This window comes from Anser anser (genome assembly GCF_964211835.1).
Source record: "Anser anser genome assembly, chromosome: 6".
Classification (NCBI taxonomy): domain Eukaryota; kingdom Metazoa; phylum Chordata; class Aves; order Anseriformes; family Anatidae; genus Anser; species Anser anser.
Genome location: NC_139726.1, coordinates 2,947,466 through 2,967,068, shown reverse-complemented (window position 1 = coordinate 2,967,068; position 19,603 = coordinate 2,947,466). Strand labels below are relative to the sequence as shown.

General features: G+C 41.2%; 1 protein-coding gene across 1 annotated transcript in view; it reads right to left on the bottom strand.

The window, feature by feature from the left end:
- LOC310901250 (uncharacterized protein) overlaps positions 1 to 18,588 on the bottom strand; it is a 721,588-nt gene extending 703,000 nt beyond the window's left edge. The window contains exons 1-2 of the mRNA XM_083840541.1: positions 18,124 to 18,588; positions 1,258 to 1,367 (exon numbers count right to left, since the gene is read on the bottom strand). Of these exons, the coding sequence (XP_083696667.1) occupies positions 1,258 to 1,367; positions 18,124 to 18,363 (350 nt within the window). The 5' untranslated portion in view covers positions 18,364 to 18,588. The remainder of the gene's footprint in view (positions 1 to 1,257; positions 1,368 to 18,123) is intronic.
- Between the last annotated feature and the right edge of the window lie 1,015 nt (positions 18,589 to 19,603).

Below are 19,603 nucleotides of genomic sequence, written 5' to 3'. Positions count from 1 at the left end.
TGGGGAAGCACAACTCTCAGTCTTGCTGCCTGGGGTGATGACACCCTCCTAAAAATCCTTCACCGAGGGGAACCCTACAGGGTGCAAGCTTGAGGCACCACAGCACGAAGTGAAGACCTGAATCCTTCACCTCTGATTGAGCTTTTCAGTATTTCGCTAGAAGGACCAACATTTATAAACTACCCTTTTGAAAATTATTTATTTTCTTTTCCTCTCCTCACATAAAAGATACGTCCCACATAAAACCAGCCACAGGTTTGTTCTTTGTGCTAATACCTCAGCTAAATACTGATGAACAGCATTGTACTCCACTGTGAAGTGCATTCACTTAAATAAAAGGACAAAGGACATTGCTGTACACAGGAGAACAAGAGTTGATTTAATTCAAGAAAATCCCTCTAATGCACAGCGTTTTGAAAAATCTCTTACAAGTGGTACCATATAACTTTTAACAGCGTAGGTTTGCAAGCTACTAAAATAAGTCACACTTATGGAAAGGATGTGCAAGCAAAACTCTTTTTTTCTTAGGCATTTTCGCGTGTACTCAGCTGTTCTTGCAAAGACACGAGTGGCTCTGTTACCGCTTTGCCCTCTCAGTATATACATTTTAATCGTGTTACCTACTTAATTCATTAGCTTTAACATGGTATTTTTAAATACAATTACCAGCTGTTCAACATAACAAGTTTTCATTTATAATTTTCTAATGACCATGAGGGTAGACAGAAAAGAAAAATCTCTGCTTTAAAATATACTATATTTTATACCAAGGGAGAGAGAACAGCAAGCATTTATCTGAAGTGACTGGTTAGGATGACAGTTTCACAGTGAAATATATTTTCATTTCAAGATCCCCACAGCTACTTTGAATTTAATTGCATGAAAGACCACCGAGATTTCTTTCTCAAACATATCAAAAGCATATCACCAAAGAAACAACTATTACATGGAGAAAATCAATCTTTACTTTCTAATATGTTGAAATGCTTTAGAAGAAACCAAAAAGTAAAAAATTACAGGAAGCATGACTTTCAAGTGCTTGCAGAAAGGGGTTATACGTTTTGATAGATCAAAAAGTTAACAAATTAAGCTATTAGCAGGGCACGAGGCTGTACATGAACAATGTGCTTCTAACCCAAGGAGAAAGGGACAAGTGGGCACAATAGGCACACAGGTCTCGAACCCTCTTTCAGTATCAGTGGGGAGCAGATATGAGACTTGAAAGCGTACAACCAAAAGTACAAAATACTGTCCTACCTTCTGGGAGCTGGGCACATGGAAATGGGGGTCACCGGGCGTAAAGAAATGTTGCAACTGCTAACAGCCATAAACAGTAATTCCATTTTGCAGGTAAATTGCAGAATGTTCTGAAATGAGAAAATACGGTCTATGTTAAAAAAAAAAAGATACAAGATTATAAATGAATTTTGCAAACTTTAATGTAGATTTTTTTCCCCTACTTGGTGATATTACAAGAAACTGAATATTTTATAACTAGCCAGAAAAGAATGGTTGAACAAATGGCAAAGCTTCAGTTACAGGTAGGTAAAATGGGTTTGTTTTATAGATAACCTACTCTGGAGAAAACGTGTTAAATTAGAAATGCTGAACTAGGGGGAAGTAAACAAAAGTTACTAAATTGTGCTACTCTAACACTTCCCATTCTGAGAGAACGCATGAATCATAGATAAGGCTGAATATTTGTCACAGCTGTGATTTCAGCATCAAAAAGAAATAATTTTAGCCCAGATTCTGGGGGAATTTCCAGAAAATTTGTCAGTTCAGCCAACCGGATACAAGACTTCTCTGAGATCTTCTGCAAGTTTAGCTTTCTTTGGGTTTGAACCCACAAAGCAAGAGGCACTCACTTTTGAAACCACGGCGATGACTAACGTGGTTGAGTGTCTTGGTGTCTTGTTGGATGAGGCCAAAGCAGGCAGCACGCTGGGATATCAAGCTGCACTTCGATGGGTTTTAAGTGCTTTTAAGCTGATGTGTGCACTGAATATTTTTAATTTGAAAAACGAAGAAGCGTCGGTAATAAGAAAACGCGAAAATGCTGAACCACAGTTTTGCACTTTTTGTAATAAAAAACGATGCCCTTATGTTTTCTGCTCTGATAAAGCAGAGTGTTTTTATTCTTGGCAATGACAAAACTCAAGTTCCACCCGCAGTCCTGACTCACTGCGAGCGTATGGTAGGGGAAGTGGCCTAGCTTCATAAGCCTGCATTAAAAGCTATAGCTGGCAGCAAAAATGCATAGTTTATATTCCAAAAACAAAGATTCTGGAGTAAACAAAGTATTTGCGAGTTCAGACTGAATTTTATAGCAGAGCAGAGGAGACCTGAAACTTGGAAAGTATTTAAAAGCTCAAACCAAAATATTTTATGTGAAACAAAATATTGCATTCAATTCTAACTTAATTGTGTCTACATTTTCAGTTTAGACACTGAACTGAAAAAATGCCGACAATTCTGACTTAAAAGAAAAAAACAGACCTGCATATCAGTGTTCTTACTAAACCTGCCAAAACACTGACGCATGCACAACTTTAACCCCCACGAGTTCAGTTAGATTTTCTGTACTTATTTAGGCAATTAGCCAATGAAGAAAATTGTATTTTTGCAGATTTGCCTTACCACCAAAAATTATAAAATGGCTTTAATAGACTCTAAAATTTTAGGAGTGCTATTTTCAATTACAGTTAAGTCAATCTAAAAGCTCGCTGCAACTGGAAGGTGTCGTCCTGCTGGCTCCCCTCCTTTGCTCACCCTCTGCTTCTCCCCTCCCGGCACTGGAGTTTGTCTCGCTTTGTGGTGAATCAGTTCAGAAAACGAGATAGCAGAGAACCAGCTCCACAAAAAGCACCAAGTACTCTTCTGCCAATTTAGTCCCTGAATCAGCTCACCACAGGGCAAATGACCCACTGAGCCTGCAGCAGGATCACACGGTCAGGGGAACGGGAGAAAAAAAGATGACTATATATATTATTATTTTTTATCAGCTAATTTTGGGATTGTCTTAGCTCTAATGTAACCTTACTGAGTTCTAGCAGCCCTTGGATTAAGAGTAATATATTATTTGTACCTTCTGGGCTGAGTTCACTCCTTTCAGATACAAATAATGTATTCTTAAAGCCACCGATAGAAGGAAAAAAAAATACTTGCACTATAAACATGTCTTTAAAAAAGTAAAAAATATATTTAAACAATTACAAGGATCTGCACGCAGTCACAGCATCTGAAAAACAGAGGCCGTGTATTTTTTGAACAGTTCACAGTTGTTCTTTCTCTGCCAGCCTCTTCCTACTGCTCCACTACTCACGGGGACCGGCGCGTGCGAAGCGCTGTGCGTTACTGAGCGAGGAACCCACGGCCTCGGCGCGGGTCCCACTGGTGTCCCACCTGGCAGCGTGGAAACGTCCCCAGCTGCCATCCTCAGGGCAAACTGCTCAGGGACGGGATGTGCTTTAAACACCCAACATCCCACAGGATGATTTGCAGGCGTATCACTGGGGATTGATCCGTCAGCTGCTTCACAGCTTCTGTTTAGCAAATATAATTTTTTCCTGTGGAAATCCTGCCTAACTGGTTGAAAGGGAATTTTCCATTCTTCTGTACCAGCCACAGCAAAACCCAAACCCAATGCGTGGCTGCAGTTAGCTAAAGCTGACCCGAGACCCCCCTGGTGCCTCAACTCCTCCTTTTCACCTCCGGCCGCACTCCCTGATCGCAGAGGCGATTCCGGATCAGGCCCAAGAGCTCGGCTCCAACAAGCTCAGTGTGAGGGGGAGAGAAAAAAAACAGTTTTGGGGCACCGAGCCGAGCCGAGGCACTGCAGGGAGCGCGGGCGGGAGGACGGGGCCGGCCCTTTCGGCAGGCTCAGGCGGCAGCTTCGGCAGGAGCTGGCCCGAGGCAAGAACGCTCGCGGGAAATCTGCCGCCCGAAATAGGCGCCGCTCTTCTACACCTCCTACTGAACAGTGGGTGCGAGCCGTGAATATAGACTCTGGAAACTGATTCAGAAGAGAGCTGAGGAATGTATCAAAAAGTCCATATGGTTTTGCCAAATCAAGTATGCAGAACTGGGTAAATTTAGCCATGCGCTTAGGAGCTAAAATTTGTCTTGTTTGACCCAACTGGAAGGAACATAGTCATGAGGCGCTCACACACACACCGATCCGACTAGTTCCTCATCTCGCTAAGGTCAGAAACGGCTGAGTAACACATCACTTCATGTGTGGAAACAAAAGGACACCTCTGTTATCAGAGAAGAGCGGTGGAACACAAAAGCACCGCCCAGCCAGGTCTAACTAACGCTGTTTTCTGTTCCGCATTTAGGTAGCGAGATTGCAAGTGACAAGCGGTTGGCACTTCGACAGCTGGGCCCACGTTTCCAAGTTTGCCTCCTGCAGCTCAGAAGACTGAGAGCTTTGTTTTAAACGAAGGCTGAAATTCTGTCAGGGTACTAAGACAGGACGTGGAGGCCATAACAAATATTAAACATTGTCCGTGCCCACGACCACGTTCCCCTCGGTGTGGGGCAGCTGAGCCCAGCACCACCCAAGATCACTGCGGGGCTCATGGCTGAATTCCTCTTCCGTCCCAAAGTCCACAACTCCAAGCCACTGGTTCTGGACATACTACATCTTGCCCACTGGCCGTTCAGGCTACACGTGGGCCCGGGCAGACATGCAGCGCACAATGCAACCTGCAGACAAAATTTCCCCTATACAAAATGTAACTGGGACATCTATTTCCTGCCATTGCTTGGCAGATCAAAGCAGCGCAGAGCAATCAGAGTAATCGAGCAGCACGCACCACAAAGTACCCCAAATCCACACAGCAGCACAAGTTGTGCCTGGAAAAGTAAGGGTTATGGCACTGATACTACAAGATAAACATGCAAAAGGTGATTATTTATGTAACTGAATACAAAACTAGGCTATACCCATGCTTTTTTAATAGGAAATATATGTAACAATAGATTGAAATGTAAAAGAAACAAATGGAAGCACTTTGGTGGTAGAACTCACAGATTTACCTAGATTTTTTTTTTTTTTTTTAAGATTTAAAGCTCATTTTAACCCAGCCCCTTTAATATACACAAACATGTATGAGCCATGCAGCTGAAATGTTCAGGACCTCATTCCGTGAACATGGAAATCCCACAGGAACCTGCAGGTGAATCCTGGCAGTGATCGAGAAGTTAGTTGCACCTTCCAAGTCCTCCACAAGTTAAAAAACAGTAATGGTTTTCAAAAATATTAGCCTATGGTTATAAAACTTTCATCATCCTCTTTTCTCTCCTGAACCTTTAATTAAGTCTCCACAGTGCTCTGAAGCAGCAGCAGTCTAATGGGTTCAGAGGATTTTCTTACAAGCAAACTGTTCAAAGCGCACAGGCGCCCTGTGAGCTGTAGTCTTTGAACACAAGCTTCTTAAGCAATCCCTTTTATTTTTATTTGTTTTTGAAAATACCAGACTCTAGTGCTTTCCAACCAATAATGCTACTATCAGTACTAAAATAAATGCATATCTCTTTGGATTTTGTTCCTATTTTGTGATGAATACATATATAACATTGCAGGATTTCCCATAGGAAAAGCATTCACAGTCCCAGAAGAAAGCATGACAATGGTTTTCATAAGAAGATCTTGAACAAAGATTAACAGATGGGGAACCTGAGACTCAGGCAGATACAGTGCCTGAAGTCACCCAACAAGGCGTTACAACTTGGGTTTCAGCTGTGCTAGTGTTTTGCTCTTGTGACTTTGGGACAATCTGGAGCAAATCCACTGTGTTGGAACTTCAAGAAAGACTTTATTGCATCAGAGTGCAAGTTTTCTTTGCCGGGAGTGATACAGAACCTCAAAAAATACACCTTGGGAAGCTCGGTGGGAAGGACAGAGCGCAGCAGTTACAGCAGCCTGGGTGTACCTGTCCTGTCTAGGAGTGGCTGCAGCACTTTTCCTACCAACTTGGTGGGAAAATAAAGTGGTGATGAAAGAAGTGGACTGTAGGTCTTTGCTTCACTGGCTGATCCTATGGTGTGAAAACTACAACTCTGCTATGTATGATGTATCTTATTCACTGTTAGTAGAGTGATGCTTCGATTTTTCTGGTAGTTTTCTACAAATCTGCACTTATTCTGCCTGTTTTGCCATGCTTGCTTACGATTCCCATGATACATGAATACAGCAGTGCAAGCAGAGCCTGCTGTGAATGCAAGACACATTTTCCCACAGAATTGTTTGAAATATAATTCAGGGCTTGGTTTGCTAAACATTTGTTTTCTCCACATTTTGATATTTGGAAAGAAAATAGATAGTTCATACTTAGTAAAACATTCATTGCAGAACAAAATAACCAACAGTCCCTTTAATCTGTTGTTAAGAAATGTGCAATACTGTATCTCTATAAATAAATTTCTGCTTGCTCTTTTATATTTGTATGAGCAGCAAGAAATTCTCTTGCCTCTCGATAACAAAGACTTTAGCACTATATCCCCAAGGTGTGAACCAACAATGAAAGCAGTTATTTTTATTACTTGCCTGTTTAAACAAAAGAACAAAAAGTCTAAGGTATTCAAATTTGCAGTATCAAAGTAAACTCTGCTACTTGACAGATATTTAATGAAGAATCACAACTCATGCATGGAAAGCGTGAAGACTATACTGCTGTAACCATTAGTTGTCGCACCTAATGCTTCTTGGTGGTCTGAGTTCTCAGTTTTATATTTCAAAGGCTATGAAGGGAGACAGTTGCTCATGTCTTCTTGCCCGAATAAGCTCTTGAGCAGCTCTGAAAGTAGCAACTAATGTTCAACCCACCTTGTCTTACCGGAGACTACCGATGCACATTTACAGTGGTATTTCGGATGGAAATAACCCAACATTTTCTAGTCTCGACATACACGTCACTCATAGCTGCATGATTGTTTTCATATATCTTGGTGAGTTTTGTTCAGCTACAAGTGTACATAGCATATATCCTAAATTACAAGTCAGCTTGCAGCAATTGTTAATTTGCAGCAGTGTAACAGCCTGTGAAAATGAAAGCTTTGAAATAATTGCCCACTCTCCCTTGATGTAAAGCAATTCCCACTATTCAGGAGTTTTCAAAGTCCTAGTGACAGACTGGAGTGAAATACTTAAAAGTCGCTGTTTCAGCAAATGGAAACCTATTTTAAGTAGATGTTAGGGAATGATCATGGAAAACACAAAACCTTCAGTTTTGTGAGCTCAACAGAGTAATCTACCCAAGACCTACTTGAGCACCTCAGCTGAAGAATAAATATTGAATTAACAGATCTGGGAGCTGTCTTTCGAGTACTTTAGTTTTTGGAGGATGAGAAAGGTTTGACCCTGCTCCTGTTTAAGTTCTGCATCTGATTCAAACAAATTGGAGCAAAATTCTCAAAGTTTAGCAGATTTTTTCCAGCTTCTATCAAAACTTTTAACTTATCAGTGCGAAAACAAGGTAGCGTTCTTGAGAAGGCCGCAAGGGGTACGCATTGCACAGATAGGTCACGGTGCAGAAGAGGGGTCTGTGAGTCAAGGCTGACCACGGTACTCACACAGTGAATCCGTAAGTACCCTCTAACCACCACAGCAGAGCATTACGTGTGCCAGACAACTCAACTGGGTACTATAGAAATGTGACAGAAAATTCTCAGCCATTTTTACTGGAACTCCGGTACTCAGCAGTAGCAGCAGATGCTGTATGCACTCATTTTGAGAAGTGTTGAACACCCAGAGCATGAAGGGAAGTCAACAGCAGCTGTATGCACTCAGCACCTCTGAAAATAGCAGCTACACAGCCTTGAGGCCCTAGGTATTAGGATTTCATTTAGGCAGGGGAAAATTAAAACAGCTCCATTATGAAACTACTTTAAAAGCTGTTTAGATTTCTGATATTCAACTTCAAATATGTGTATTTTTCAATTCTTCCAGACTTCAAAGTAAACACTAGGTAGCCCATTCTGAAGTTTCAAGTTTTCACAATTTCGGTAATATAAACCATTAGTATGTTGCCTTGGCATTTATGCATAAGACATGTTTTCTTTCATACAGTTGGTTTTAGTGGTCAGTCAATTCATAACATTACTAACCACCCAAGTGACTGAGAGATGATGTCTGGTTTGTAATAAACCACACATGTTAATCCCATATATAATTTTGCATTAACAATACATGTCAATTCATATAATTTATGTGAAATTTAAACACTAGGGGTGTAAAAAGTCATCAGACTTCAGATTTGGCCATGGCCTTAAAAGTATTTTGCTATTTGGATTAATGACTTTCTAATATTTCAATCAAGCACAAGAGGTGATTGCATGTGGCCTGCCAAAGAGCCAAAGAGATTGGCTCCAAAAACTGGACAGCTAGGAGACCTGCAGAAGGCGTATCCAAACTCCATTCTCTTAGAGGTAAAGAATGACATGCACTAGGGGCACAGAAATGTTGATATTAAACCTCACACCAACGAGCAAGGGATGGCATTCAGCACGCCTCTCCTGCCTAAGCTTCCTTTTCAGAACTGCAGCACAGGACAGGTGCTAGGACACAAAAACTGTCAGGCAATGAATAATCGCAGACAGCCAGTGAACCAGATTCATAGGGAAAGACTTGGGTTTGACAGGTTTGGAAACATAGAGGAAACATGAGTTTCTTCTCTGTCATCTCTGTCATGACAAACTTCTACAATCACGTCCATTGTTTAGGATTTTGCAAAAAGTCTGGTTTTCTTTTCTGTTTCTTAGCTGAGGCTAAGATAAAAGAATTCCAGTCATTCAAAACAGCTACTCATGAAACAGGATCACAAGAGCTCCCTAGCAACGCTGAGCACCATTAGCTCACTAAAGTTCACACCCTCTGCACTGCACGGTCAGCCTGAGGAACAAGCCTTGCACTGATTTTCACTAGCCAGTTGATTAGCTTTCTAGAAACAATGTTTGCATAGGACAAAGGCTTTCTAAATCCCAAGCAATCTTGTAATGCATCACCTGATAGAAAGCATCACACATCATACATTTCAGAGCAATAATTTCAAATCTTGGAGTTTGTGGGAGACTGGGAAAAAAAAAAAAAAAAGATCCTTTTCTTGCATTTTGGTTTAAATTATGACTACCTGAAGCTAACAAGAGGGCTAACACATTGGAACTGCATCTACCTTGTCATAAAACTTTTGGCAGATGAGGATATAAGAACATTCAATGTTCTTACAGAAAGTTACTTTGCAAACCAGTCATTTCTGTGGAGCTCATGTGCAACTCTAGGCAACAAGGGGAAGGCAAACATCAAAATCTGTGATCAAAAGTGGACAAATAGCTTCAGTGCAATGTACAGCAAGAGTAGCTCAGCCTCGCATCACTCAGCCCCATCTTTAGTAGGCCATCCTCTGACTCTGGAAGTGGCAACTCACAGTGAAAAAGCTATATCCATCAGTACAAGAATTTGTACAGTGCTTTAACTCGGCTTTCAGGAGCAGTGGACAACTTAAGCAGGAGTAGCAGTAGTTTCACAAACACAAAAGAAGCCCTACTGAAAAAAAAAGAAAAAAAAAGAAAGAAAAAAAAAAGAAAAAAAAAAAGGCCAAAGAATCAGGAAGTGGAGGAGTAAATGACAGTGGTACAGAGAAGAGATGTGTCTCCTTCCATTTAGACAAGCAGACATACTCTTACAATTTAATGGATTATAAGGACTCAAAGATATTTACTGTCTAGCCACGTAAGTACATTCCAGCTCTTGATATGCTTTTAGCATTGAAACCAGTCATATATTACATCAATGTGATTCTTGTTTGTTGAAATAAGTGAATAATTTGGGGAGCATATTCAATTCACTGTTTTAACATTCCCTTGTTTCATCTGTTCTCAATTTCCACAATATGCTGTTTGGAAAACTACAGCTGGAAGTATATGCTGGTCAGACAGATTGGTCAAGAAGTCTAACATCTTAGCTAATCTGCCCAGCTACATGTTAAATGAGTAACATGCAGGCTATGCTGGTTTTTACTCTGCTTGTTATTTCTTAGTATGCCGAGTTCGAGCAATTCGAGGACATAATTCAGCTGAGCCAGTTTAATGGCCCATTTCTGCCCAAAGGTGCAACTCCATCCCGCTGCGTGCACACCATGGGATGTCCCCATCCCCTTCCTCGCCCTGGCACCTGGCTGCCTGCCAGTATTGGTCTGCCTTCAGAATGAGCCAGCTGGGGGTGCTAAACGGGCAGAAGCCATCCATTTTGTTGGTTGTGTCAACCTTTTGCGGTTTCAGGGCCCTCAGCTGGCTCCCTGAATGGTCAAGACAGAAAAAACACGAGCATGAAGCCAGGGAAAAGAGGTAGGAGCAGACTGTTGTATCATAAAACCTCATCGTCAGAGTGTGCCTGGTGATGACTTCACTCTTGTTCTTCTTGTGAAAAGTTAAATAGTTCTGAAATTGACAGAAATACTGTTTTCATTGCTAACACCTATACCTTCTGAAGTTACTGCTTCTAATATTCAGTGGAATAGTTACTAAACCTATTTTCCACTAAATCTTTTAAACCGTAATTTTTTTCAATTATAGGGCCTGAAATTCAGCTAGTCGGAGATAGCCAGGCAAAACAGAAACAACAGCCATCTAAACCCCCATAATATTGACTTGAAACAAAATACAACAGTGTTTACTTTATTGCTTTGGCGTGGGTTGGTTTGTTTGCAGTCAAACCATAATTTATACTGGCTCCTCACATATTGATATGTCGAGGAAATAAACAGTAAATACTATTTCCAATCCATCTGCTTAACTTGTTAGAAAAACAACAGTCAGAGGCTTTTCAGAACTGTATTTTTTTCCTGTACAAAACCAAGCAGGGAACGAGGTTTCTGTTACGCTTGAAGTGCTCTGTGTGTACGTTTGGATGAAGTATCGCTCCAGCCTGAGTTCCCAGCTCCCGCTCCAGCCCCGGTCCTGGCAGAGGTTTGCAGAGCTCGCAGCGAGTGAGTGACAATCGTCTGGAGGAGACCCACGGCATCTGCGAGCCTGGCGAGAGCCATCGTAAGCTGCGGTCGGCTCTCCTCGCTGTTTCTCTTTGTCTGACACACGCCTGTGCCATGTAGAGAAAATGTCGCACACCTAACCGGGAGCTTTCTGTCAACAGCACTAGAGGAGATTGGGGCTGGCTCCGTCCTCGCTGGTTGTGGAGTGGAAGATACTCTGCTGGTATACACCGAAAGATCTTTGCCTTGTCTTCAGTTCCTCACAGAGAGAGGAAGGAAGGTGCTTGTCTAACATTTATTCTTGAAAATCCATCGAGGAACGCACAGCTTACAAGGGTTTTACTGAGTCAGAGACACTTCTGCAGAAAGCGGCCTGGTTAACTCCGCTCAACCCCAGCACTCTCACGAGGTTTAAGCATGCATAACACTGAAGTAAAACGGCCTCACAGTGTCTTACCCAGCCACGGTTTTTGGGCATTCAGCAACATTATCTTCTAGTATGTACAAAGGCCTATAGCAAAAAGTTGTACTTAAACATAAAGCTGACATAGCACCACTAAGATGTTACAGCCATCTTGGCTAGCAGGTCACAGACAAGGGGGCACAGTGCTTCTTTGGCGTGAGTTAATCAGTTCAGAAAACCAAAATAAAGCTTCATTAAATAGAAATAAAGAAAAGACCTGGCTTACCATGGCTCAGGTGAGTGCCAGAGGTGATTGGAAGGAGCACCCAGTCACCAGCAAGTGAAGCAGAAAGGAGAGGAGAGGGGAAGAAGACCAGGTCCCCTTTTGGGCCTCAGCCACCAAGTAGGGAGACAAGACAGTGGAGTATCACTGCATCTGTTAGGATGCCTGCTCTGCTTAAAGACAGAATAGTTTGGAAAAACAGTTCCTTCTCTTCAGATTGTCATTTTCTGAGTCTAAGTAACTTTACTGCCAAAGAACTAGGGAGGGGAAAAAAAGATTCGTTGGCTCCTGTAAAATAAGATAAAGCTAGCAGCTTTTAAGAGTGCAATTATGCTGCTTTCAACATCTAGGCCAGCAAGGCAGTACCTGTTTTTAAATACTGAAATTGTCGAGGTGGATATGTGTTTTACATTCAAACCCCAAGGTAGATGACGAGACAATTTAAACCACTGGAATTGCAGAACTATTGTTGAAGCCAGTAAAAATATTTCATAATTACTTTTTGCTTCCTTTTTTTTTTTGCCAGTATCAAATACCATCATTGTTAAAGTTCAGCAATATGCCACTTTTCAACGCTTTGAGAAAAAATGCTGACCTAACTAGCGAGATCAGTACTTGAAACAGTGGGCAATGGCAGGAAGTTTCTCACATGTAAGTTAGGAGCTTCAAAACAAGTTTCAGAAACTCACAAGATTGTTGATACCATGAGATATATGAATGATTTTATTTTCCTTCTGTGATTTGGAGTATTATCCTACAACACCCACTCAGAAGAATTTTTCAATGTATTCTAGATGCACTCCATATAAACAAATTGAAATCTATACTATATAAAATAAATTGACAAACTTTGCATTTCTTTTTGTAGCCTGTCTTGGTCAACTGCAGATCTTTTTTAAAAAAAGATTTAATGTTTTCCATTTTTTGTTTAATTTCCTTTCTTCTAACAATGAATTAAAACACATAAACAGGCTACAGCTGTTTAGCCTTCTAAATTCTGACACCTCCTCCATCTGGGACCATAGTCTCTTTTTCCTTTTCTCTTTGACTTCTTGTAGACTGAAAGACAATACTTTTGTCTGCATCTACTGCTAAAAGCCATTTCTCCCCGCCACAGACCAAGCCCCTTGCGTCTCATTAAGCACATTTACATTTGGCTCTTAAAATCCCAAACAGACCATTTCATGCCTAGCAGTAGTGTACTGATGAAAGAAGCACTCTACTCATGGCTTCATTAATGACACATGGTATTACCCCATTATGTTGGGGGGGGAGGGGACATGAACACAATCTTATTTTTAAAAAAACTGACTGCCCCGTTACAGGCATTTATAAAATAATCAGTATTTTTTCTGTAGTGGGGAACAATTAAATTTAAATAAAGGCCTCATTAAAAAAAAGTAAAATTTTGCATTGTGGATTAATTCAGCTGGGTGGTGGTGGTGTGGTTGTTGTCTTTTGTTGTTGTTGTTGAAGCTCCTCCTAAAGTCAATCAAGAATGGTTACTTTCTCAGGAAGTTATTAGCAGCACTGAGAGTCCCAAGGTATGCAAGCCACTCGATGCCATCAGTCTTCCTGAAGCCATCTGATTTGATCATGAATAGCAGGCATACTGGATCACCACAATCTAATTAAATACATTTAATCAACTCTGAACCAATTCCTTCCAGAAGTCCCCGCTGAACCTTTTCAGGTGGCAGGAACGTCAGGAATTCATGATTCCGGCACACAGCAGTAGGAAGTCATTCCAGACTGGCTCCTGCAACTCGTATTGGCTTCTGCTCATGGGTTTCTGTCGGACCGATCCTGTGGTAGCATAAAATAAACAAAAAGCCAAGAAGCAAGCAGGCATTCGGGAACCCAGCCCTGAATCACTCAGGGTATGAGAGGAGCAACTAGTGTCTTGCGCCACGCTCCAGGCCGACACGAAGCACAACCTGTAGGCCGCAGGCACAGCGTGCTCCCCACAAGAAGCAACCTGAAGTCAGCTGGCCGTGCTGCTTCAACTAACTGTATGCTCTGTGCACCTCCGGCATGTAGATTCAAGAAAAATGAGTCGCATTAGGCTAATCTGGAGCTGACAAAGGAAGTCAGGTCTGTCCCCAGAGTGAACTGTCACATTTACCTTTACAAGAGGAGATGGGATAAGCAGGATCTTGGATGCTTCTGCAGGAGCTTACAGCCTACAGCTCAAGGTCCAGTAGACATTGAACGTCCAAAATATGGCTTTCAAATAATGGACAGCTATTATAATCTCCAGTTGACATAACTAAACAGTGCTTAGATCCCTACATAAAACTTGTCACCAGCACCAGCTTTAGCTGTATTATGCCTTAGGGTATGCCACCACCAGAAGACATTGTGTCAGCCACTCTAGTGATCTCAAAAGCACAAAGCAGGCCTCCCCACCATAACATGGACAGTATTAACGTGGGCTCAAAGTCTTTTTCCATAGTTAGGAGAACAGTGCTAATCCAACACCAATAGCATCCATTCACCTTGAAAAACAGTTTCTTGATTTTATTTTATTAAGAGTATTAAGGTCGTTTGTACAAAATCAACAATTTTTCTATCAATTAGCAAATATGATCTATAATGTAAAAAAATGTGAGATTATTAAAAACCAAGGACCTTAAATGTATATTATCTCAAGAAAATCTGTCAAAGGAGTACCAGCTAGCTCCATGGTGACAGGTCCTTACAAGCCTACAGATATAGTGAGCGCATTATAAAAGTAGTATCCTGAAGTGCCCTCCTTCCGTTCAGAGTCACAAGTCAGAAGGCTCAGTTTAGCCCTTTGAAACATTCTTCTCCACCCACAGAAGCTGCAAATTTCATCTGAGAAATTCTGCCTGTGGTACAACCAGCAAATTCCTCAGCTGGAAACAAAGGAGCATTGCTGTCATCCAGCAATTGTGGGCTGAGGAACTTCCTGCCCCCAGCCAACAGAAGAACTCCCCTGCTAGTGCTGCAATCAGCATTCACCAACCTACTTCCCATTCTCTGTTCTGTGGCCAAACTTGCCTCCAGCCAGAAGGAAAAATAGGCAGCCTTCTGCCTGCATTTCCCCTTTATTATCCTTACCCATGCACACAGAAGATAATAACTCAGAACAAATAATCAGACAAGGTGAAATAATCGGACAATTTCAAATGTAAGAGCTGTCTGACCTCTTTTTCTCTTAAATCCTTATTCTGATTTCATTTGTTTCTGTTGTCCCCTGTCGTTATCACCTGTCATACAGAACACCCAGCATGAAGACAATCTCTATCACAGAAATCCTCCTCAAAAATCCCCAGTACCTCTTCTGCCTCTTTTTCTGTAAGGCAAAAGTTTGAAGCACCGAGACCTTTCTCTGGAGATCTTAAGAATCTCCAGTTCAAATAAAATCTATAACCTTTGTCACATGCACCCAGAAAAGACTCACTTAATAGAAATGAATCTCTTCCTGCTACTTAAAGTAATGAAAATGCTGCAATATACTATTTGCAGCTGGCTATGCATAGACAAGCAGAAGAAAAGCTCTTCCTTCCTTCTTGACCCAGACAGACCTCTAACTGCAATAGGTATTTGAGTCTCTGTGTTGTACTTCCTGAGCAGCGTCTCCTGGCTGTGCCTAACTGATGTGAATAACAGTATCTGGTTGACTATTTGAGTCATTTTTCCTTGAAATGGCTTTACTTCTGAACTGCAAAATAGAAAGGAGCGGAAAAGTGCTTTCAGATATCACTTGCAATAGAGCACTGAATAGAGGCAATCTCAGAACTTAGTATGAGCTTTACTCAAACTCCTTTTTAAAATGTATTTCTTCTGTTGATGCCTACAGAAAGTTGGGCAACAAATGATGGTTGGTAAAAGGCAAAAGACTCAAAAATCTTGTAAGCACTCAGCCATGCTTTAGCCTGACTGGTGCAACCATACAACTCGATTGTTGTGTTAGGCACTGGAGATCCGGATTCAAGTAAATTCACTGCTGCAGAGTCTGCAAAGTCCTCTTGGATAACCAGGAACATCACAAGGACTTACGAAGTTCCTCAGTTATTCCAGATTATTCAATGGTCATGAAAGTGACAAACGCTCAGCCACCAGTGTTTTTTTTCCAATCTATTTTTCCATGGAAATGGATATTTAATTATTTCAATTTAATATCCAGTTATCCTTTGTATATGTAGGTGCTCCACTTTTAGCAATGGATTTTTTTCAAAAAGTTCAGGGGGAAGAAAACTAGAGTTACATGCCTCTGGTAGGACTAAATATTATAATCACTTTTCATGCATTTTTAAATGTTAATTTTGCTTGAAATATTTAGCTGATTTCCTCACACCTATGAATAAATAATCCCATGCCTACGTGTATATTATTTGTATGCACAAAAAAATACAGCAATGAATCTTAATTCTTTTTTGCATCATCCAGCAGGTTGCTGTTACCCAGAAGATAGGAGAGCAAGAATGTGAAATGGAATAGATCTTACTTCTGAGGGATGACTATGTTTTTGAAAAATCCAGGTGATAGATGGCTGATGCCATCACACTGTGTTTTATAGGCAGCTACTAACTGAAATTTTGCTTTCCCAGGGGAGTTTGTCAAGACTTGTAAGAAAGTTACTTAAGTTTTCGCTTTGAAGACATTCGGAACAACTATAAAAAGCTTCCTACAGCAGGCACTCAATGTGAACCATGGTAAAAGTAATTGCTTGGGCACTGCAATAAAAAATAGGAACCATGTGATCTCCATACTACCTAAAAATGAGCAAAAAGGCAAGGAAAGCCTCTCGTACTGTTACATGAAATACAGTCAGTGGTCCTGGAGTCTGTTGCACATGCTATTAGGTGAGCTTAATCATTTTCCCTCAAACTACATATTTCAGCAAGAGACCGCTGTATTCAACAGGTTATTCAGGTACTAGAAATCCAGTCTTCTGCTAGCAACCTCTGCTTTGCTAATACATCCTCAAACTCCTCTCCTTTGAAATAATAAAAATACTTAGCAGCTCAAAGTGATTCCTCTCCTGATGAGGTTCTACTGAAGTCAGTGGGGACCTTTCTATGAATTTTAAGGGGCAGGAAGAATACCAACTGATGTCTCATGCTCATAGTTTTGTTCCTGTAGCAATACAAACTGGGCATAGGTAAGAACCACTCACAGTACAGCCTGCATGAAAACAGAACGGGGGAAAAAAATGTTCTGAGCTGTTCCAGGGACAGATTAAATTTAGGAGCCAACCAAAGGAGAAAAACCTCAGCAGCTGGACTGATGATGTCTCTCCCTAATGCCTCCCATGCTGACCATCGCTGCTTTATTTTTTCTGTAGGCATTACTGGGAAAAGAAGAATGGGTGACAATATTTATATACGGCTTCTGCCAAGGTTGAGGGGGAGCCTGAGAGCAACACCGAATGTTGACTTACTGGAAGGTGTCAGAGTCAGCCCTAACATCAACAGTAATTCTGTTAACATCTGGGGCTCTGCCTGTCGCAGGATGCAGTCACAGTTCCCAGCACCCTTCCAACTGCAGCCTGGGCTCTGACATCTGATAAAAAATGTCACAGGTGAGTAGTGGAGACTGGCTCAAAAAGTGAAAGACTATCATTAAGGATATGTCACTACTGTTTTCAGTCCAGGAAGTCAGGTCATTTTGGGTTCCCATAAATAGAAAGTGACAAGCCAGGAAAAAAAGACTCAGATTTTTGTTGCACAATCCTTCTCCTCCTCTTCTTGATTTAATGCCAATGTAACCAAAAAATTGACCTACAAGAGCTCAGATTTCCTTCCTGTTTCTTCACTCCCATCTCCAAGTTTCAAACTAGTGACTTTATGTTATCTGTAAACCCTGTCATAGTTCTCTTCAACACAGTTAAAAACAGTGCTGAATGAATCAGCACTTAAAGAATGAGCTAGCCCCCTCCAAACACCATCAAAGGTTATATCAACATGGTGAGGGCTTTTTAGCATGGTTTCCTACAAAAACAAGGCTAATGTAAATATATTAGTTACCGGTATGCCTACGATCCTGTTTTCCCACTCTGCTAATAATTTTTGAACCACTGGCCAATTTCAAACCTTTTGAATGAAAGGATGGATATCTCAATGCCAGTAAAGGCAGCTGGAGGGGAAATCAGAGATACCCAAAACACTGACCCTGCTGTGGGCATCAGACTCAAGTTGGAGGTGCTAAGATGAAGTTTCCTAAATCACAGTTGTAATCAGTGCTAATTCCTTTTGTTTCAGAAAAACAATTTCAACCTTATCCTGAAAAGGACCAAAAGCACTCAGGCAGTTGTTTGGTTTCATGAAGGAGCCATAACAAAGAGTTGAGAGGCAGCAAGGCAGGACTACTAAGGTCTCTGGACTAAACCCCGTGCTTATTTCCTTTGCTGTCACAAGGCAGGAATGGGCAATTCACATGCAAGTCTTCAGAAATTTTAGCTGGCAACCTATTCCATTTACCTCAAGCTCCACAATGCCTTGAACCAGAGCATTTGCCATTAACAAGACAGTAATCCTCAAGGGCAGACTCACTGCGACACGGATGTTCCTACAGCCATGTCCTGAAGCAAAGACTGCAAGCAGTAAAGGATGAGGGTTCTTGAGCAAGTCAGAGTTCCCAGACAAAATAAAGACAAGCAGCCATCTACACTGGTACCAGCACATCCCGTAACACTCCACACCATAAAGAGTACTTCTCATGTATTCTTGACAAAACTGGTTCCCTCTTTGAGTCTTTCACCTTCAGTGTCATCTGTCGGCCTCCCCTCTAATCACACCCAGCTCACGCTAACAGCGCCCATCTTGTCGGCTTCTCAGCATGGCCATAGTGCTGCCTTTTGGCTTCTTTCTGCAGAGTGGAAGTACATTATGCTATTAACTTCTAATGGCAAGCCCTCACTGCATATTAATAAGGCAGCCAATGAATAGCACATACTTTATTATTTCTACCGCAGCTAGCACAACAGGCTAAGGTGATAGACAAGTACTGGAAAAAAAGCTAAAAGGTATCAAAAAAAAAAACCTACATATGCTCCAAGTTGCTGAAAAACATGTTATATCCAGGCAGATATTTTAGGCTTCCATACAGTGACAGGTGCCTACATTATGCTAGAAGTCTTTCATCTATGAAATTGGATTTGCAGCCAGTGCTTTGAGAAGAACGAATGCACCTAAGAGCCACAAAGACCTGCATTCTCTGTACATTTAACTGGCACAATTTTGTAGGACTTAAATAGAACAGTAAAGAAGAGCACACGTGCTCTTTGTAAATTTTCTCCAAGTTTTAATGGCCACAAAGTAGAATAGAAGGGAGAAATTGGACGGGATTTTGTTTTGATTGTTATTCTTACTGTTTTGGGTGAGTTTGCAACTAAGCAAAGCTTCAACAACGTGTAACTTTTTCCTTGGAAAGCTGACCTGCAATCAACACATTTCAATAGCAAACAAATTGTTATTAATTCAACAGAGGCTAATAGCTAATGGTTCAGGCATGAGTTAAATCAAACTATTACCAACGGCTTCCCTATTCAGTATGTCTGTTTTGACTGTGAAAACAAAAACTCACCAGCTGTACAGAAAGGATTTTTTCCTGCAGTCTCCAAACAGAGCAGATTATTTCACCACAAATGCTGGCAAGTCTTTGTCTGACAGACAGAATTCCTTACTTGGTCAAATCTTTTCATTACAGACCTGTTAACTGAAAGCATTTGGAAGGTTTTACTTATCCCAGATAAAATATACGTATGAAATGACTGTAAATCATGGTTAAGTTCAAGCTCTGTGGAGAACACAACCCCAACCACTCAGTTATTGCATCAGGGTGACCACCCAAACCGCTTCTGGAATTCAAAATCAGCTGTTTCACTACAGTTTCCTCCCAAATCCGAGCTACCAAGTATCTTTTATCATGTGGACTTCCATATATTCCCCTACAGACCCT